General features: G+C 42.8%; 1 protein-coding gene across 4 annotated transcripts in view; it reads left to right on the top strand.

The window, feature by feature from the left end:
* LOC140462958 (breast carcinoma-amplified sequence 1-like) overlaps window positions 1-19,691 on the top strand; it is a 120,597-nt gene extending 100,906 nt beyond the window's left edge. For all 4 annotated transcript variants that reach the window (XM_072556514.1, XM_072556515.1, XM_072556516.1 and 1 more), the window contains 2 exons: window positions 15,457-15,735; window positions 18,387-19,691. In XM_072556514.1, the coding sequence (XP_072412615.1) occupies window positions 15,457-15,735; window positions 18,387-18,461 (354 nt within the window). In that variant the 3' untranslated portion in view covers window positions 18,462-19,691. The remainder of the gene's footprint in view (window positions 1-15,456; window positions 15,736-18,386) is intronic.
* The last annotated feature ends 3,400 nt before the right edge of the window (window positions 19,692-23,091 follow it).

Genomic DNA, 23,091 nt, shown 5'->3' with positions numbered 1-23,091 from the left:
ATTGTGCACTTTCATTGCTTACTGCCCTGAGTACCGTCACTCCTTTCTGCACTGTGCACTGTCACTCCTTACTGCACTGTGCAGTGTTATTCCTTACTGCCCTGTCTACTGTCACTCCTTATTGCACTGTGTAGGATCACTCCTCACTGCACTGTGTACTGTCACTCCTTACTGCACTCTGCACTGTGACTCCTTACTGCCCTGTGTACTGTCACTCCTTACTGCATTGTGCACTGTCACTACTTACTGCCCTGTGCACTGTCACTCCTTACTGCATTGCGCACTGTCACTGTTTACTGCCCTGAGTACCGTCACTCCTTTCTGCACTGTGCACTGTCACTCCTTCCTGCCCTGTGTACTGTCACTCCTTACTGCACTCTGCACTGTCACTCCTTACTGCCCTGTGCACTGTCACTCCTTACTGCATTGTGCACTGTCACTGCTTACTGCACTGAGTTCCATCACTCCTTACTGCCATGTGTACTGTCACTCCTTACTGTACTGTGTACTGTCATTCCTTACTGCACTGTGCACTGACACTCCTTACTGCATTGTGTACTGTCACTCCTGACTGCACTGTGTACTGTCATTCCTTACTGCACTGTGCACTGACACTCCTTACTGCATTGTGTACTGTCACTCCTTACTGCACTGTGTACTGTCATTCCTTACTGCACTGTGCACTGACACTCCTTACTGCATTGTGCACTGTCACTACTTACTGCCCTGTGCACTGTCACTCCTTACTGCATTGTGCACTTTCATTGCTTACTGCCCTGAGTACCGTCACTCCTTTCTGCACTGTGCACTGTCACTCCTTACTGCACTGTGCAGTGTTATTCCTTACTGCCCTGTCTACTGTCACTCCTTATTGCACTGTGTAGGATCACTCCTCACTGCACTGTGTACTGTCACTCCTTTCTGCACTGTGCACTGTCACTCCTTCCTGCCCTGTGTACTGTCACTCCTTACTGCACTCTGCACTGTCACTCCTTACTGCCCTGTGCACTGTCACTCCTTACTGCATTGTGCACTGTCACTGCTTACTGCACTGAGTTCCATCACTCCTTACTGCCATGTGTACTGTCACTCCTTACTGTACTGTGTACTGTCATTCCTTACTGCACTGTGCACTGACACTCCTTACTGCATTGTGTACTGTCACTCCTTGCTGCACTGTGTACTGTCATTCCTTACTGCACTGTGCACTGTCACTCATTACTGCCCTGATGTACTGCCGCTCCTTACTGCGATGTGCACTGTCACTCCTTACTGCATGTGTACTGTCACTCCTTACTGCACTGTGCAAATTCACTCCTCACTGCCCTGTGTACCGTCACTCCTTACTGCACTGTGCACTGTCACTCCTCACTGCACTGTGTACTATCACTCCTCACTGCCCTGTGTACTAACACACCTTACTGCACTGTGCACTGTCACTCCTCACTGCACTGTGTACTGTCACTCCTTACTGCACTGTGCACTGTCATTCCTTACTGCACTGTGTACTGTCACTCATTACTGCCCTGATGTACTGCCGCTCCTTACTGCGATGTGCACTGTCACTCCTTACTGCATGTGTACTGTCACTCCTTACTGCACTGTGCAAATTCACTCCTCACTGCCCTGTGTACCGTCACTCCTTACTGCACTGTGCACTGTCACTCCTCACTGCACTGTGTACTATCACTCCTCACTGCCCTGTGTACTAACACACCTTACTGCACTGTGCACTGTCACTCCTCACTGCACTGTGTACTGTCACTCCTTACTGCACTGTGCACTGTCATTCCTTACTGCACTGTGTACTGTCACTCCTTACTGCACTGTGCACTGTCACGCCTTACTGCACTGTGTACTGTCACACCTTACTGCACTGTGTACTGTCATTCCTTACTGCACTGTGCACTGACACTCCTTACTGCATTGTGTACTGTCACACCTTACTGCACTGTGTACTGTCATTCCTTACTGCACTGTGCACTGACACTCCTTACTGCATTGTGTACTGTCACTCCTTACTGCACTGTGCACTGTCACTCATTACTGCCCTGATGTACTGCCACTCCTTACTGCGATGTGCACTGTCACTCCTTACTGCCTGTATACTGTCACTCCTTACTGCACTGTGTACTGTCACACCTTACTGCACTGTGTACTGTCATTCCTTACTGCACTGTGCACTGTCACTCCTTACTGCCTGTGTACTGTCACTCCTTACTGCATTGTGCACTGTCACTAACTACTGCCCTGTGCACTGTCACTCCTTACTGCATTGTGCACTGTCACTGCTTACTGCACTGAGTACCGTCACTCCTTACTGCATTGTGCACTGTAACTCCTTACTGCCCTGTGTACTGTCATTCCTTACTGCACTGTGCACTGACACTCCTTACTGCCCTGTGTACTGTCACTCCTTACTGCATTGTGCACTGTCACTACCTACTACACTGTGCACTGTCACTCCTTACTGCACTCTGCACTGTCACTCCTTACTGCCCTGTGTACTGTCACTCCTTAATGAATTGTGCACTGTCACTACCTACTGCCCTGTGCACTGTCACTCCTTACTGCATTGTGCACTGTCACTGCTTACTGCACTGAGTTCCATCACTCCTTACTGCCATGTGTACTGTCACTCCTTACTGCACTGTGTACTGTCATTCCTTACTGCACTGTGCACTGACACTCCTTACTGCATTGTGTACTGTCACTCCTTACTGCACTGTGCACTGTCATTCCTTACTGCACTGTGCACTGTCACTCATTACTGCCCTGATGTACTGCCGCTCCTTACTGTGATGTGCACTGTCACTCCTTACTGCATGTGTACTGTCACTCCTTACTGCACTGTGCAAATTCACTCCTCACTGCCCTGTGTACCGTCACTCCTTACTGCACTGTGCACTGTCACTCCTCACTGCACTGTGTACTATCACTCCTCACTGCCCTGTGTACTAACACACCTTACTGCACTGTGCACTGTCACTCCTCACTGCACTGTGTACTGTCACTCCTTACTGCACTGTGCAAATTCACTCCTCACTGCCCTGTGTACCGTCACTCCTTACTGCACTGTGCACTGTCACTCCTCACTGCACTGTGTACTATCACTCCTCACTGCCCTGTGTACTAACACACCTTACTGCACTGTGCACTGTCACTCCTCACTGCACTGTGTACTGTCACTCCTTACTGCACTGTGCACTGTCATTCCTTACTGCACTGTGTACTGTCACTCCTTACTGCACTGTGCACTGTCACGCCTTACTGCACTGTGTACTGTCACACCTTACTGCACTGTGTACTGTCATTCCTTACTGCACTGTGCACTGACACTCCTTACTGCATTGTGTACTGTCACACCTTACTACACTGTGTACTGTCATTCCTTACTGCACTGTGCACTGACACTCCTTACTGCATTGTGTACTGTCACTCCTTACTGCACTGTGCACTGTCACTCATTACTGCCCTGATGTACTGCCACTCCTTACTGCGATGTGCACTGTCACTCCTTACTGCCTGTATACTGTCACTCCTTACTGCACTGTGTACTGTCACACCTTACTGCACTGTGTACTGTCATTCCTTACTGCACTGTGCACTGTCACTCCTTACTGCCTGTGTACTGTCACTCCTTACTGCATTGTGCACTGTCACTAACTACTGCCCTGTGCACTGTCACTCCTTACTGCATTGTGCACTGTCACTGCTTACTGCACTGAGTACCGTCACTCCTTACTGCATTGTGCACTGTAACTCCTTACTGCCCTGTGTACTGTCATTCCTTACTGCACTGTGCACTGACACTCCTTACTGCCCTGTGTACTGTCACTCCTTACTGCATTGTGCACTGTCACTACCTACTACACTGTGCACTGTCACTCCTTACTGCACTCTGCACTGTCACTCCTTACTGCCCTGTGTACTGTCACTCCTTAATGAATTGTGCACTGTCACTACCTACTGCCCTGTGCACTGTCACTCCTTACTGCATTGTGCACTGTCACTGCTTACTGCACTGAGTACCGTCACTCCTTACTGCCATGTGCACTGTCACTCCTTACTGCCCTGTCTACTGTCACTCCTTATTGCACTGTGTAGCATCACTCCTTACTGCACTGTGTACTGTCACTCCTTACTGCACTGTGCACTGTCACTCCTCACTGCACTGTGTACTGTCACTCCTTACTGCTCTGTGCACTATCACTCCTTCCTGGCCTGTGTACTGTCACTCCTTACTGCTCTGTGCACTATCACTCCTTCCTGGCCTGTGTACTGTCACTCCTTAGTGCACTATCACTTCTTCCTGCCCTGTGTACTGTCACTCCTTAGTGCACTGTGTACTATCACTCCTTACTGCACTGTGTACTGTCACTCCTTCCTGCACTGTGTACTATCACTCCTCACTGCACTGTGTACTATCACTCCTCACTGCCCTGTGCACTGTCACTCCTTACTGCATTGTGCACTGTCACTGCTTACTGCAGAGTACCGTCACTCCTTACTGCCCTGTGCACTGTCACTCCTTACTGACCTGTGCACTGTCACTGCTTACTGCACTGTGTACTGTCACGCCTTACTGTACTGTGTACTGTCAATCCTTACTGCACTGTGCACTGAACCTCCTTACTGCATTGTGTACTGTCACTCCTTCCTGTACTGTGCACTATCACTCCTTCCTGCCCTGTGTACTGTCACTCCTTACTGCTCTGTGCACTATCACTCCTTCCTGGCCTGTGTACTGTCACTCCTTAGTGCACTATCACTCCTTCCTGCCCTGTGTACTGTCACTCCTTAGTGCACTGTGTACTATCACTCCTTAGTGCACTAAGCACTGTCACTCCTTCCTGCACTGTGTACTATCAGTCCTTACTGCACTGTATACTGTCACTCCTTACTGCACTGTGTACTGTCATTCCTTACTGCACTGTGTACTGTCACTCCTTAGTGCACTGTGTACTGTCACTCCTTAGTGCACTAAGCACTGTCACTCCTTCCTGCACTATGCACTATCACTCCTTCCTGCCCTGTGTACTGTCACTCCTTACTGCACTGTGTACTGTCACTCCTTACTGCACTGTGTACTGTCACTCCTTCCTGCCCTGTGTACTGTCACTCCTTACTGCACTGTGCACTATCACTCCTTACTGCCCTGTGTACTGTCACTCCTTACTGCACTGTGTACTGTCACTCCTTACTGCACTGTGTACTGTCACTCTTTACTGCACTGTGTACTGTCACTCTTTAGTGCACTACGCACTGTCACTCCTTCCTGCACTGTGCACTATCACTCCTTGCTGCCCTGTGTACTGTCACTCCTTAGTGTACTGTGTACTATCACTCCTTACTGCACTGTGTACTGTCACTCCTTACTGCACTGTGTACTGTCACCCCTTAGTGCACTGTGTACTGTCACTCCTTAGTGCACTGTGCACTGTCACTCCTTACTGACCTGTGCACTGTCACTGCTTACTGCACTGTGTACTGTCACTCCTTACTGTACTGTGTACTGTCAATCCTTACTGCACTGTGCACTATCACTCCTTCCTGCCCTGTGTACTGTCACTCCTTACTGCTCTGTGCACTATCACTCCTTCCTGGCCTGTGTACTGTCACTCCTTAGTGCACTATCACTCCTTCCTGCCCTGTGTACTGTCACTCCTTAGTGCACTGTGTACTATCACTCCTTAGTGCACTAAGCACTGTCACTCCTTCCTGCACTGTGTACTATCAGTCCTTACTGCACTGTATACTGTCACTCCTTACTGCACTGTGTACTGTCATTCCTTACTGCACTGTGTACTGTCACTCCTTAGTGCACTGTGTACTGTCACTCCTTAGTGCACTAAGCACTGTCACTCCTTCCTGCACTGTGCACTATCACTCCTTCCTGCCCTGTGTACTGTCACTCCTTACTGCACTGTGTACTGTCACTCCTTCCTGCCCTGTGTACTGTTACTCCTTACTGCACTGTGTACTATCACTCCTTCCTGCACTGTGCACTATCACTCCTTCCTGCCCTGTGTACTGTCACTCCTTACTGCACTGTGTACTGTCACTCCTTACTGCACTGTGTACTGTCACTCTTTACTGCACTGTGTACTGTCACTGTTTAGTGCACTACACACTGTCACTCCTTCCTGCACTGTGCACTATCACTCCTTGCTGCCCTGTGTACTGTCACTCCTTAGTGCACTGTGTACTATCACTCCTTACTGCACTGTGTACTGTCACTCCTTACTGCACTGTGTACTGTCACCCCTTAGTGCACTGTGTACTGTCACTCCTTAGTGCACTGTGCATTGTCACTCCTTCCTGCACTGTGTCCTGTCACTCCTTAGTGCACTGTGTACTATCACTCCTTACTGCATTGTGTACTATCACTCCTTACTGCACTGTGTACTGTCACTCCTTAGTGCACTATCACTCCTTCCTGCCCTGTGTCCTGTGACTCCTTACTGCCCTGTGTACTATCACTCCTTACTGCACTGTGTACTGTCACTCCTTAGTGCACTGTGTACTATCACTCCTTACTGCACTGTGTACTGTCACTCCTTAGTGCACTATCACTCCTTCCTGCCCTGTGTACTGTCACTCCTTACTGCACTGTGTACTATCACTCCTTACTGCATTGTGTACTGTCACTCCTTCCTGTACTGTGCACTATCACTCCTTCCTGCCCTGTGTACTGTCACTCCTTACTGCTCTGTGCACTATCACTCCTTCCTGGCCTGTGTACTGTCACTCCTTAGTGCACTATCACTCCTTCCTGCCCTGTGTACTGTCACTCCTTAGTGCACTGTGTACTATCACTCCTTAGTGCACTAAGCACTGTCACTCCTTCCTGCACTGTGTACTATCAGTCCTTACTGCACTGTATACTGTCACTCCTTACTGCACTGTGTACTGTCATTCCTTACTGCACTGTGTACTGTCACTCCTTAGTGCACTGTGTACTGTCACTCCTTAGTGCACTAAGCACTGTCACTCCTTCCTGCACTGTGCACTATCACTCCTTCCTGCCCTGTGTACTGTCACTCCTTACTGCACTGTGTACTGTCACTCCTTCCTGCCCTGTGTACTGTTACTCCTTACTGCACTGTGTACTATCACTCCTTCCTGCACTGTGCACTATCACTCCTTCCTGCCCTGTGTACTGTCACTCCTTACTGCACTGTGTACTGTCACTCCTTACTGCACTGTGTACTGTCACTCTTTACTGCACTGTGTACTGTCACTGTTTAGTGCACTACACACTGTCACTCCTTCCTGCACTGTGCACTATCACTCCTTCCTGCCCTGTGTACTGTCACTCCTTACTGCACTGTGTACTGTCACTCCTTCCTGCCCTGTGTACTGTCACTCCTTACTGCACTGTGTACTATCACTCCTTCCTGCACTGTGCACTATCACTCCTTCCTGCCCTGTGTACTGTCACTCCTTACTGCACTGTGTACTATCACTCCTTACTGCACTGTGTACTGTCACTCCTTAGTGCACTGTGTACTATCACTCCTTACTGCACTGTGTACTGTCACTCCTTAGTGCACTATCACTCCTTCCTGCCCTGTGTACTGTCACTCCTTACTGCACTGTGTACTATCACTCCTTACTGCACTGTGTACTGTCACTCCTTAGTGCACTGTGCATTGTCACTCCTTCCTGCACTGTGTCCTGTCACTCCTTACTGCATTGTGTGCTGTCACTCCTTACTGCACTGTGTACTATCACTCCTTACTGCACTGTGTACTGTCACTCCTTACTGCCCTGTGTACTATCACTCCTTACTGCACTGTGTACTGTCACTCCTTCCTGCCCTGTGTACTATCACTCCTTACTGCACTGTGCACTTTCACTCCTTATTGCTTTGTGTGGAGATTTTTGTGGACACTCAGATGTTATGGACAATAGTGACCCTGAGGTGTTACTGTCATCATTTCCTAAAAATTGTGAAAGATTATGATCCTTTGTTTGTCATACATTGTAAAATATTTTGCTTCTTTTGTACCAATAAGCACATTTTTAGTTTCTTGACTGGATCCTCAATATGGACTCCTGCAGGCTTACATGGTGGCCACACATGGAAGTGATAATGTTTAGTTTACAAGGATTATTCACATGATAAAGAAACACTGATTAACTTTTCAAACATAACTATAGAGCTTCTGTATCTGGCTGCAAAAGGTTGGTGCTGTCCCAGCTGACACCTGTAAGTTAGAGTCTCATAGCTATTTTCAACATTAAACCTGCTATATATATATGTAGTGTCAAAATGGCACCTCAGGATAATCTACAATAAAAAGATATGCAGCTACAAGTCTTGGTAGATTGGATGAAACCACAGGAACACAGATACAAATGTTACATTTATTTCCAGTGTAGTGTCCTGAAAGTTAACATCCATGCATCCAAGGGGGCTTCAGTATTCTTTAATCTTTCTATCGCTTATACCATGAGGTGATGCCACCTTGGTAAGTACATCTGAACTTGTGGAAACCTGCTGAGTGCTTTGCCTCAGATGACGTTAACAGACATCTTCTGGCAAACTAAAGGGTGCACAGTGCAAACTCCGAAGCTGGTGAAGTCACTTGGGTGCGCCGCATAGGGAAAGTGATGTGGGAAAGCACCTCTGGAGTGACCTAGGAGGACAACTTCTGGGATCCTATCTGTCATTTCTCCTCCCTTTTCACGTGCAACAACACCTCCCTCACCACTTAAGGTGCTAAGGAACCTGGAGTGAGGTTAAAGTTCCTTTGTCCCCTCTCGCTGAGCCAGTGAATGCCTTCAAGCATTGGAGAGAAGTCCAATCATCTGTCCAGCAGATACTGACAGTTCTGCTGAACCTGGCTCGCTACTGCAGCTATCACTGATCTATGGAGACAGCAAAAATTTCCATGCCGGATTTACAAAATCAGATAGAATGTGGGCATTGGAGTCTCCCCTGTCCATCATTCCATGTCTGTGAATGATCTCTGGCACTTCCACCAGATGTTCCCCTGCGTGCTTCTGCATCTCTATCAGCTCATTAATGGCCAAGTCCAAAGACTCATCATCTGTACTGAGCTGAACAGAACTTTGTTCACCATGAGTCCTGTGAGTGTCAGAGACATCACGCATATGTAAGTTAGTTGCATTAGCCACAGCGAATGCAGGGTTGTAGGGAAAGGGTAGGGGGCTGGGTCTTGGTGGGACGCTCTTTGAAGGGTCGGCGTGGACTTATTGGGCCAAATGACCAGTCTTCCACACTGTGGGGCTTCTGTGATTTGATGATTTCTTCCTCCTATATCTTCAGGCCAATGTCAGTGTGCTCACCAGAATGTGAACCCAAACCTACTCAAGCTAAGTTCCCCACTGAGGTGGGTGTCTCTGCACTGGAGGAGGTTGGGTTCTGGAATGCATTGACAGTTCATTCTCTGAAAGTCCTGGTTGTTCCTCCTCAAAGGGGTCATCTGGAGGCTGGTTGGGAGAAATGGGCTTGGGAGCTGGGCTTTTCTGTTCTGGCCCTTCCTTTTGCTCTGTGTCACAGAAGTTGCAGAGATAAACATAAAGTTTTGTTAGTGCTGTGATGTGCCATCCTGACCCAAAGTTTCATTACAATATTGACTCCTGATGAGGAGTTGGTATAAGCCGTTTCGAGAAGTTCTCACCATGTGGTGGGCCATATCCAATCTCCCCTTCAGCACACTGTAACAACCTACTGAGCCAGGGCATGGCAAATCAAACCCCACTATTCCCAGAGTCAGAAGCAGAGGTAAAGATTTTTTTTCAAATAAGTCAATTTGCCTAACTTTCAAACCAAGGTTGACAGAAAATATCAACTAAGTTTCTGTTCTAAACAAGAATTATTGTTTATTATATATTATTATTCTATAGCTACACATAAGCTACAGGTACAACTACCTCCACACCTCCACGTAGCCACAGAAATGAAAACTCCACCTAATCTTCTAGAACTTCCACCTCACTCTTATCTATTTTTCAAAGTATTTGTGGTTTGTTACTTTTATTCTTTCTTTCTCTTCATTTTGTATTAAATGAGCTCACCATGGTCTCTCCTAGATAGCTTGTTATTTTTAAAGGTAACTTAGAATTGTTTTGGTGATACGTAATACAATCAATGGTTAACTTGACCAGAAAGATGAGGAAGCAAGAAATTTCTTGTGGCGCAGTGATAGTCTCCCTGCTTCTGAGCCAAGAGGCCTGGATTCATGTTTCTTCACCACCGAGTTTTGTCATAACATGACTGGACGTATCAATTAATTCTTTCTTCTTCCAAATCCATAACCACTTTTATTTAGAAGGACAAGGGCAGCAGATACATGGAAATACTTGCATGTTCTCCTCCAAGCTGCTGCCCATCCTGATTTGGAAATATACCACAGTTCCTTTAGTGTTGCTGGATAAAAATCCAGTAATTCCTTCCCTAATGGCATTGTGGGTCTACCCACAGCAAATGAACTGAATCTGTTCAAGAAGGCAGCTGACCACCACTTCTGCAGGAATCAGTGATGAGCAATACCTGCTGACTCAAACAGCGAAACCCAAACAGAGTCATAGAGTCATAGAGATGTACAGCATGGAAACAGACCCTTCGGTCCAACTCATCCATGCCGACCAGATATCCCAACCCAATCTAGTCCCATCTGACAGCACCTGGCCTATATCCCTCCGAACCCTTCCTATTCATATACCCATTCAGATGCCTTTTAAATGTTGCAATTGTACCAGCCTCCACCACTTCCTCTGGCTGCTCATTCCATACCCGTACCACCCTCAGAGTGAAAAAGCTGCCCCTTACGTCTCTTTCATATCGTTCCCCTCTCATCGTAAACCTATGCCCTCTAGTTCTGACTCCCCCACCCTCGGGAAGAGACTTTGTCTGTTTCTCCTGTCAATGCACCTCATGATTTTATAAGCCACTGGAAGGTCATCCCTCAGACTCTGGCGCCCCAGGGGAAACAGCTCTAGCCTGTTCAGCCTCTCCCTGTAGCTCAAATCCTCCAACTCTGGCAACATTCTTGTAAATCACTTCTGAACCCTTTCAAGTTTCACAACATCTTTCCGATAGGAAAGAGACCAGAATTGTGTGCAATATTTCATCAGTGGCCTAACCAATGTCCTGTAGAGCCGCAATATGACCTCCCAACTCCTGTACTCAATACACTGACCAATAAAAGAAAAAATACCAAACGCCTTCTTCACTATCCTATCTAACTGTGATTCCATGTTCATTGAGCTATGAACCTGCACTCCAAGGTCTCTTTGTTCAGCAACACTCCCCAGGACCTTATCATTCAGTGTTTAAGTCCTACTGAGATTTGCTTTCCCAAAATGCAGCACCTTGCATTTATCTGAATTAAACTCCATCTGCCACTTCTCAGCCCATTGGCCCATCTGATCAAGATCCTATTGTAATCTGAAGTAGCCTTCTTCGCTGGCCACTGCACCGCCAATTTTGGTGCCATTTGCAAACTTACTCACTGTACCTCTTATGCTCGCATCCAAATCATTTATGTAAATGACAAAAAGTAGAGGACCCAGCACCAATCCTTGTGGCACTCCAGTGGTCACAGCCCTCCAGTCTGAAAAACAACTCACTACCACCACCCTCTGTCTTCTACCTTAGAGCCAGTTCTGTATCCAAATGGCGAATTCTCCCTGTATTCAATGAGATCTAACCTTGCTAATCAGTCTCCTATGGGGAACCTTGTCGAATGCCTTACCCAAGTCCATATAGATCACATCTACCGCTCTGCCCTCATCAATCCTCTTTGTTACGTCTTGAAAAAACTCAATCAAGTTTGTGAGACATGATTTCCCACACACAAAGCCATATTGACGATCCATAATCAGTCCTTGCCTTTCCAAATACATGTACATCCTGGCCCTCAGGATTCCCTCCAACAACAACGAAAATCAGTCAGGCTGCTGCATAGACTCAGTTGACCCATTAGGTTTGAATCGAAGAAATTTGAATGGTTTTGAGATCCAGCTTGCTATCTTATCAGTGTACACGAGAAAGATACACATGGGCATTTTCCACCTTAAGCTGAGCAGGATCACACTCAACATTGGTACTTAAAGTTAGGTTGACTTATGAGAAATGTTTATTCATACATGCACTGAAGGACTACGAATACAAATGGAACAAAACACCAGCAACAACATTCTCAAGAAAAAGAGAGGGCACCACTCCCATAAATTTTCAACCTCAAATTCTATATAGAATTACTAAAGTAAAATTGAAGTCCTGAAGAGCATTCCCAAATTCATGTGGATTCTTTCAATGAGATTTTAACTCTTTCAAAGCCCATTCACTTGTGCAGAGTTAAAAGCAGGTTTGGTTAATAAACTGCAAAGGTGTAAGCTAGCAATGTTAACGGTTGCTGTTGTAGTTAATTTTAAAAAAATTGTACTAAAGAATAATCAAAGCTATGGGTTACTGTAATCTTTCCTTCACGTATGCACAAAAAATTATACCCTTGGCAATTCTTTTTCTCAATATTTCTTCACCCGTTTCATCATGAGAAGGCACATTGCAGTGTTTGGCTTTTCAGTTAGGAACATCACTTATTTTTATTCACTTACACTTGATTCTAGGAACCTCTCTTACTCATTGCTTTTAATGGAGAAATCTAGAGCTCTAAGCACCATAAGCTCAACAGTACTGTGAAATAGTATTCAACTGGCAGCCAAAAAGAGCTGCCAGATATTGCTCAACTCCTTATTTATTTGATTAATTTGCATTTAAATTAAATGAATAATGGGCATCTTGTTCTCATAAATATATGGGAAGGACGTTTACCTGGTACGTATTCCTTAATGATTACTTATAAAACTTATTTTTATGCCTTTTCGGAAATCACAAGAAATATTGTGCAGGATAACTACCGTATTATTTATATCTAACAGTTATGGCTTTGTTTTCTGCTGTGAGATCACTTTTTCATTCCAGTGATCTTACAGGCAAAAGATTTGTTGGCTTGAATCTACTCTTTACATCATTGATGTCAACATAAAGAAACTCTGCAGCTAATTCTGAAGAAGCGACAGAGAGTCTCATAATGAATGGTGACTTTCCTAACCTATAAACATTGCAGGACAAGTCTATACTATTTTGTTGAGGTAAAAATAGTAATGATGTTTTGGATTATCTGTGGCAAGGGCAAGCTAGCTAAGATTACAAAGTTAATAAAACAATAGAAAAGGAAATCCAGAGTTATTTCTCGAGGGATACAATTGAAAAGCAGAGAAGTTACGATATAATTTTCTCAGATCATGGTTAGATTACATTATATTCAGGGCTGAAATAGACAAATTTGTAATCAGTAAGGGAATCAAAGATTATGGGGAAAGGCAGGAACATGTATTTGAGGAATATCAGAGCAGCCATGATCACAATGAAAGGCCCTTTCTGCTCCTACATCTTATAGAATTATAAAGTATTGCATAAAGTGCCAGTGCTATATTATAAACAGAATATAGAGGCACTGGAGAAGGGGCAAGATAGATTTACAAGAATGGTCGTAGAAAGGCAAGATTTTTCCAACAGGACAGAACAGACTGTGTCTTGTTTTCTGTCAGACACTGAAGGTGTTCCATACTATCAGTTGCAACTAAATGGAAAATAAAAGGAAAATAAATAAAAATTTGGATTTAGTGCCCATGGTTGGAGATGATGTGGCAACCCCAGAGCTGCCATTCCTGTGTGCCCCAACTCACTACATGAATAAAAACCAATCAGACACCTATTTGTTCAGCTCCGGGGCTTCCAGGTCCCTGTAGGATGATACCCTTCCTTCAAGAGCTGCTGGCCAATCATAAACCAGCAAATCTTCAAAAACAGCACTCCTGAGAGTAGTGGCTACTACAGGTATTGCAGAAGACCCAAGGATGAATGCAGCTAAGGAATGCTGTAAGGCTGGTAAATAGGATGGGTTCACAGGAACAATCAGGCAAACTCCAGTGACAGGAAGGGAAGGGGTCAAATTAAGTAGCCGGTGGTCTTCCTATGTGAGGGACACTTGGCACCAAAAGGTTGCCAAGCAAAAGAGACACCACCCTCAAGACCGGCAGCAGCGCCCCCCCCTCCCACCTCATCCCAGAGGATACTTGTGCAGTCTTCCCAACATATAGATACCTCCCTCCCGAATACCCTCAGTTGGCCTCCATTTGGGAAGCTGCTGTGTTCTCAATACTAATCCATCCCATTTCTTATTATTCTTCCCAACCCCCACCCATCTCTCAAATGACTTGGCATTAAATACCACCCTGTGTACAGGGTATATCTTTATAAGTCCTTTAAAAAGACCATTACAAAGCATTGTCCTGGAATATAACTTCAAATACAGCTGACAGACTTAATTTTGGCAAGATTTAACATTTCAAAAATTCTGAATTGTGCAGCATGTTTTTTAGATTTGTTCATGAGAGTGGGAGTCATTGGCTGGGATACAGTTTATAGTCCGTTCTTAGACATACCAGAGACAATGATATGCTGAGTGATATACCATTTTGAACACTGCATCTGGTGCAGGTACATCCACAGTGCTGCTGGGAACTCATGGATTGGGAAATGACTTCAGAGATTCTGATGCTGAGCAGGTGAAGAAACAATGTTAAAATCAAGCTGGATGTCTTTTCTCCTTGGTGCCTAAGTTATGCTACTTTGTAATGGAATGCCTTGAATAGAATTAATGCAGAGGAGCCGCATGTTGAACTGGGGTAGACAAAGTTAAAAATCACACAACACCAAGTTATAGTCCAACAGAGAGCAGCTAGTGCTTCCAAATAAACCTGTTGGACTATAACCTGGTATTGTGTGATTTTTTTTAAAAATAGAAATGTGCAATCAGCTGATTATTTAGAAGAAGAAGCAACTTAATATAAAAACTAATCTCTATACCAGGCAGCTTCAATTTCCAGCATATAAATGGTCCAGATCTTTGGATCAGCACTAGAGAGTGCATGTCCAATGTTGACTGGGATTTAAAGTGCCCCTTTACATTTTTACACTGAAGCCTTCTGCACCTTTTCACAGGGAAACAAGGTGGAGGTTAACTGCTGGATGCAATTCCAGTGCAGCAATGATCCTTTTGTCATCATGACCCTATCATGTCCCTTATAGTTCACTTACCTTCATTGACTTGCATTGTTTTAAATGCAGCTGTCAACGTCTGAAATGACTTAGCCTTGCCGCACAGACAGTGCTAAACCCCTGGTAGTCTTCTTCCTCTCCCCAAATTCTAATACTGTTCTCCTTCCAGAGGTCTGAAACCTTGTTTTGCACACCATCTCTCCAGCCACACAGTTACCTCTTCACTATGGTTGATATTGCATCAGCAGCTCAATGACCTGCTTTCTGTCTCAGTTTACTGGAAGTGCAAAAATTAATGAGACGTTTTCATGTTACTGTTTAAGATTCTGATAGCATTGCTTTCTCCTTTGCAGGACTCAAGCTTGGCAGATGACCTGGCGAAGAAAGGAGTTGAGACGAGAGAAAATACACCAGCAAAGAAAGGCAAAGACAATTCGAAACAGAAAAAGTCAGCAACAGAAGGCAATCAAGCAGAACCTCAGAGAGCAAAATCTATGGAAGACCTTCCTCCTGCTCAGCAACAGAATGCTGCTTCAGTGCCAATACCCAATGGCAATAACATCAAAGTCAAAGGAACCCCAGGGAAGGGACTGGAGAAGAAGCAATCATTTGGGGTGTTCCTGAAACAATTGGTATGTTAAGGAAGCTCAGATAAAATAAGATTCCACAGCTTTTTCCATTTAAGCATTTCAAAACTAAATTAACTACAAATTTATATAACTTGTCATTTTTGTGGAGTTTGAGGATTTTGTTAAACCATAATGATAGCTTTGCTCCATAATCTTTGCTATTTTATTTTTCCCACTTGCATTATTCGTCTTTATATAGTTTATCCTGAACTGACTTGACGAAAGAATGCTAGAGACCACAAATTTTAATGGCAATTTTAATGGCATCTCCATAAGGGTCTAAATAGAAATAAATTTTCATGAATATATAGTTAGTAAACTCGACTAGCAATCACTAATAATGATGCAGACATTGAAACACGCATTTACTTTGCTGCGGGTAGTTGGAAAAATAGACACGTTTTCTTTACGGTTCATGTTTTTAGCTATTTTTCTTACGCTTGTCCACATTTTCCCAGCTGTCGTACTGAGATATCAGTGCATGACTTGTGTTCAAACCTAAGCATTGCACCTCCTTGTCAGCACATTGGAGTATTATGGTTTAACTCACAATTTAATTTCCTTTGTGTTTGCTACACCCACTCTCCCTGAGGTAATATGCCTTCCTGGAAAGTTCCAGCTGTGACTAAGAACTTAACACCGAAAATGTTGTAAGACAGAAAGTCTAACATGTAGTCAGATGACTTTTCAGTAGAATTTAACAATGAATTGCAAGTTAGTGTGGCCGATATGGTTCCACTTAAAGTCTTTGCAAACAGACCACTTTTGATCAGTGGTCCACATTATTTTCAAAATAATCAGATTATAACTGAGTTTATAGCTACTCACAAGTGTTACTGATATGCCTCGTATCTCTATATCAAGCCAAAATGATTAGCTGCATAATTCACAGAAGCACTAGTGGGATTGCAGATAATAATTCCACTGTATTAATTCTATCATAGTACTAGTACAGTGCAATATTTAGATAATTCTACCTCTGCATGAATGCTGATTAACCCCCAGCTTGGATCAGTGAGCACAGCTGGTCATGCGTTTAGCTTTTCCTTCTGCTCAATGGAATAATCCCTAGTGGATATTGCTCCTAATGTCTGGAAAAGTACACCAGATCCAACAGAAGGTGGGGGCTTAATGAGAGGAGAATTGAAAGATCATCCAGTGAAGGAGGCAATCCTGTTCAGTGATTATAATTGGTCTCAGTATTCACAGTCATGAAGGATATTCTTGTGTCATAATTTGATTAATAGTTAGAAAAACTGAAGTTTAATGCACAGTTTTATCTTGTAGGTGACTTATTAGTCATGACAGATGCTTTGAGTGTTTTTTTAAATTTCAAAATGTAGACGTACAAGTATAATAAAAATAGGTGCCTTCACCCACTTTTTACCCTTCATGTGCAAGTTATACATGATTGGAATGTTTTAAAATAAAACAGAAATATAACAGCATAATCACCATTTCATATCAACCCTGAGGTACTCATTTTCAAAATCTGGTTACGAACACATCAAGAGGAGTAACAATTAAGATGCCTGAACAGAATTAGTAAATTACTGATATTATCATCAATCAACATAGTCTTGCTCTTTTATTTTGTTGCATATTTTTAGTGTTTCTTTTTGTCCTTCACCATGACTATCTTAAATGTGTAATCCCAAAGCTTTGGAGGTTTCTTAATCTTTGTTGGATAGCATTAACGATGTTTAAAGATGAACAACTTTTTGTAGAAATTTAGTCTAAAAGGGTGGGTTTAAATGTAAATTCTACAAAATTTGCTTAATACTTAATAAAGCCTTTTCAGGAAGCTGAACAGAATTTAAGCCATACGAAAATGTAGGGCAAGCTATATTTTTCTATTCACAGTGGCAATTGATCTCACTAACTTGTGTTACAGACAGGAATATCAGAAAGAATGTTTGTTACAAATCATTATTTCATTGCCACCTAGCTGAAACAACCAAAGTGCAGATGTCAGGTTGACAGGATTGTAATGACCTTCATGGTTGAATAGTCTGCTATGACTCAATGGAATGGCTCAAATTAAAAATAATGTCCACTTGTGTTGAGGTACCACAATTTGGCAGACAACAAAAAAATATTCATCATTAGTTTTCCTCCGGTACAACCTTGTTTTCCTTTGAAAAGAACCAACTGTTCTGCATTTTTCCACAGTCCATTAACCTTGGTTGAATGCTGTTTAATCAGTGGTTCTATTCAATCAAATATATCACTGTTATTGCCAGAACAGAGAAAGGAAAAAGCAAGTTAAAAGAATGTTTACATTGTGTTAGCTGATCTTAAAAACGGCTGTAATAGAGGCACTATAATGGATTGGACCATCATAGATTTGGGAAGGAAAAATATCACAATCAAGGTTCCCATTCACAATTGCCAAATTGGAAGCGTTCGTATATGAATAGCATAGCGGGGTATGTTTAAACTCAGTTGTGATGTACTCCGCAGTTAAGCAGTCCTTCTGCTGCACTGGCTTTGTTACAATGCACCTCAGCAAAGGAAATTTCTTCAGACAGAGAGGAGAAAAATAAAGGAAAGCAGGTATAAAATATTAAATTATTGGATGTAAAAGTGATAAAACTATATGTAGATGATCATCATTGCTGTAATTGTCTGCAATTTATTTTTATGCTTCACAGGGAGGCAAAAAGACAGCAGATGTTGCAGTGCAAACAGATCCTGTTGTTATCTCTCCTGCAGGGAAGACAAAGTGATACCAGCGTAGTCCTTCATTCAAGGAAGCTTGGCAACATGCTTTAACACTTGGTGAAATCACATACTGTGGACAGCTCTGAGTGTTCCTTTTGTATCTATCAGCATTCCAGCCATGCCCAAGAATATATTTCTGACCATATTTCTAGATAATTAATTAGTGTACTTTCAAAAGATTTCAGAATCGTTAAAGCTGTATGTGAATACCCATCATTTTCATGTTTTCGGTAAGTGCATTGGTAGAAATGTATAGTTTCACTAAACATATTAGTCATTTAGTTCTAATTGTTAATGTACAAACATCAGGAGTAAAATCTCCAGTCCACTACTGGCAAGTTTGCAATAGGTGGGGCCCATGAAATTCTCTGGGTGGCCTTCCTTTTCGTTCGCCCTCACTCTTGTCAACAGGCTTTTGCCGGGTGAGGTCTAGGGACACCTCCCTGCACTCATCCAAATGTGGGCATTTATTGACTACTTAAAGGCGTATTCCAGCTCATCTTTAATTTTGAGGCTGACGCAGAAGCTCAGTAGCAGACTGTGTTCCATGGTAATAGCGTATCTCACTGTTCATTCATTATTTTGACATAACTCTTTGATTTGTGGTGTTATTTTAACTCATTGCAAGCTTAAGTGCCTTGCAACACACTGAAGACAACTTGCTGTTGTGAAACCTCTGAGTGTAGGTTTTTTTTTCCCCAGACAGTGCAGTTTCCCAAACCACCTTCTGAGGAGTTGGCAGGTCACACTGCTCATGGCCCAGACTGAAAGAGCAGGGTCTCACTCAAGATTTAAGGGAGCCCTTCCTTTAATGGGTAAACTCTCCTTTCCCCAAAACCCCCACATCCCTGACCTCACAATCAAGGTCGCCATGCCCCAGCCTAGGGTTCACATTCCCCCCCCCCCCCCCCCCCACTCTGAGATGCCTCCTGCATTGAGAATCTGGGAACTGCTTGTACATATGGCCACTGCTTTCAGAGGCATTGCCGGGGGCTAGAGAGTTGCAAGGTCAATCAGATTGGACAGCATCTCTCCGAGGCAGGACTTTACTCTGAGTGTTGGGCAAACATCCTGTCCCCATCCAATTAACACTCATTTTGAGGCTGCTGCGATTGACAAAGGATATGTCACCTCCCCCACCCCAACTCCTCAGGAGGTGGTTTGGGAAGCAGCATCATCTGGAAAAGAAACCTGCCCTCAGAGGTTTCACACAGTATAGCAAGTTGTCTTCAGCGTGTTGCAAGGCACTTAAGCTGCAACAAGTTAAAATAACATCACAAGTCAAAGAGTTAAGTCAAAATAATGATAAAACAGTGAGATGTGCTATTAGCGTGGAACACATTCTGAGCCTCATTGTACAGTGAATTTTAAGGATTTTTTAAAGATTTTAAATTACATGGCAGCAATGGTCAAACATTTTAATTTCAAAAAAGCTGATGGGGAATATTATAGTTTGCATATACTATCTAATAACAGATGTGTTTGTATTAGTAATAAATTACAGCTTTCATGACTAGAATTAGGTTTACAGAGAGTCTAAATATTGTCATGTCAAACCAAGTTAGAGCTTTAGTTTTAGTGATAACTCAAGAAAAGGCCATGAATGTGCCCTTCTTTGTCGTGAGTTTGGTGGAGTGGTCATTTATTCAAGCAGAATGGCCAGGTATAGGGGCTTCCATGACCATTTGGTCCTGTTGCCAACTGAGGTCTTTAATGTCTACAGTGTCACCCTGCTACTGCCAATATTTACCTACCAATGGACAGTTATCCAGCCATTCATGGTGCCATACAAACTCTCTCTTTATTGCTTGTGGGTTCCAGGGTATACCTATTCAAAAGTACTTGGAATGTGATTGAGGAAGCCAGTATTCCAGAGAGGAAACAGCCAAGTCCTAGGCTTACTGCCACCTTCCTCTACCCATCACTCATGAACACCATTCTCTGATGCCTCAAGAACCATCTTTCAATAGTGCCTAGGTCCATAGGCAATCCTAGGCCTTGGGTGCGTGTAGTAATTAGCAGCAGCTAAGTGCCTGTCAGTTTTCCCTTTACCCTCCCCACTCAAGTGCCCTTGATCCCAGGGAATCTCAGCACTGTCCACTTAACCACCTGATTGGCCCTTAATTAGGGGCCATTCCTGAAAAGAGGCAAAACAGGACTGATGCTGGCTCTATAGTTGAGCATTAAATATTGCTCTTCATCGTAACACAGAATAAGCCACATAGCAAAATATTTTATGCCACATCAGTACAAATGGGATATCCAATCCTTAATTTAAGAAAAGAATGCAGCAACTTTCTACTAATTTTTGATAAATTTGTTTTTAATGCATTTTATTAACTTTTTAAATAATCTGAGGAAACTTTGAATGTCTACATGATTGAAGAAAGCTCTGGTTTCTAATATCATAATTTTAAAAGTAGAAATTCTTAATGAATATTTATCGATATGTCAATGGTCTATATATTTTGGAAATTAATTTTATAATTCAATCTTTTATGTTCACTAACACATTCGCAACGAAAGACTTAGGATAATTGCCGTCTATTTAATTTAGTTTATATGCCTTAATTTCCGATATCCTATTTTCTTTAATTATTCCGTTATTATCCAAGGTTAATTGAACAATTTTAAGTTATACTCTGGCTACATGAATTTTGAAAAGCTGATCAGAATTAAACCTTCACGGAAAAAAAACCTTTACATGTCATCACAGCGTAATTATGGTATAAAGCTTTCATCATGTGTTAATTGCTGCTAAAATTCAGAGTTCTCTGAGTTATTGCCAACAAGTTCTGAACTGTTTCTGAACATTGCCTTTCAGGCTATGTATGCATTACTTTTGATTCATCTGTATACAGTTCATTATTATCTTGAACAATTAAAATTTCATTCATTGTACAAACTCCTATTTGTGTTCCTGCATTTGAATAAAGCAAGCTTTTATCTGATTGATATTACATCTTTGGCAGTTCTGGTCAAAATTTGTCGAGTGATATCCTGCTTTGTTCAGTTTGCTGTTGAGCTCAAGCAGCTTTTGATTTATAGCCTCAGACACTTTGTAAATTAATTCCTTGTTACCAAGAATAAATTTACAAACTGAAGAGTAATTTAGTATTATATATTTAAGATTATATAATAGCCCCTTTTACCCCCTTTTTCTGCAAATGCTGAATCTTGCCGGTGCTGTCTTTAAATACCTTAGTCAAGCTGTTAATCTTCATTGTAGATCTTAAACTGATGGCAACTTATCTAATTGACGAGATTTACAGCAAAACACAATCTTCCACTCATCTAATGTCCATGCTGGTATTCCAACAGATATTTCTGAAAAATGATCAAGAACAGGAAACCAAGAGCACCTTTGATAGATTTTTTTCTCCAAATGAATATTTTATTTTTAAAATTTGTAAAACAAATTATAAAATATTTGAACTTGAATGTTACGGAATTTGCAATAAAATTCAACTTGTTTCCATGCAGTATGCTCCACTCAGTATGATCACAATAGTCTTAATATTAACAGAATATATTCCATGGCATGTTTAGAAACAGTGAGTAAATCATTTTAAATTGGAAAATTACCAAAGTGTAATACAAATAAACTTTTCTTTGTATACTATGTTCCATTATGATTTGCATTAATGCATTTTCAATACTCTTGATCTTCACAATGTATATTCTTTGTTAGGCACACAGCCTGAGGGGTCTAGTTACAGAACTCAAGACATGACAATTTGTGAATTGTTTGAATATCATTTTTAATATGAAGAATATTCCATTGGAAGGTGGAAGAAAACATTGGATGTAAATTCATTAACATTTAACACTAGTAAATGGTTGTTTTAAATCAGTGTGAGAATCCCACAGTTGCCTGCTTCAAATGAAATCCTGATAAGGAGTTACCTGAAGACTGGAGTTTGGCAAATATGGTGCTATTATTGAAGAAAGGTGGGAAGGAAAAGCTAGGGAACAATAGATCGGCGAGCCTGACATCAGTGGTGGGTAGGTTGTTGGAGAGGACTCTAAGGGACAGGTTTAACATGCATTTAGAAAGGCAAGGACTGATTAGGAATGGTCAGCCTGGTTTTGTGTGTGGGAAATTGTGTCTCACTAACTTTATTGAGTTTTTTGAAGACGTGGCACAGAAGTTTGAAGACAGAGCAGTAGACGTCTGTTTGGACTTCAGCAAAGTATTCAGCAAAGCTATGCATGGTAGACTGGTTAATAAAGCTAGATCACATGGAATCCAGGGGAGCTAGCCAATTGGATACAAAATTGGTGTGAAGGTAGGAGACAGAGAGTCTTGGTAGAGGGTTGCTTTTTGGGCAGGAGGCCTGTGATCAGCAGTGTGCTGCAAGGGTCAGAGCTGGATCCACTGCTTTTCAGTATTTATATAAATGATTTGGATGTGAATAGAGAAGGTATGGTTAGTAAGTTTACAGATGACACCAAAATAGATGGTGTTGTGCAAAGTGAAGAAGATGATCTGAGTGTACCAGGACCTTGATCAGATGGGCCAATGAGCTGAGAAGTGGCAGATGGAGTTTAATTTAGATAAATGTGAGGTGTTGCATTTTGGAAATGCAAATAAGGGCAGGACTTATATAGTCAATAGTAGGGGAGTGTTGCGAA

The sequence above is a fragment of the Chiloscyllium punctatum genome, chromosome 37 (genome assembly GCF_047496795.1).
Source record: "Chiloscyllium punctatum isolate Juve2018m chromosome 37, sChiPun1.3, whole genome shotgun sequence".
Lineage (NCBI taxonomy): Eukaryota > Metazoa > Chordata > Chondrichthyes > Orectolobiformes > Hemiscylliidae > Chiloscyllium > Chiloscyllium punctatum.
This window is presented reverse-complemented; position numbering and strand designations above follow the sequence as displayed.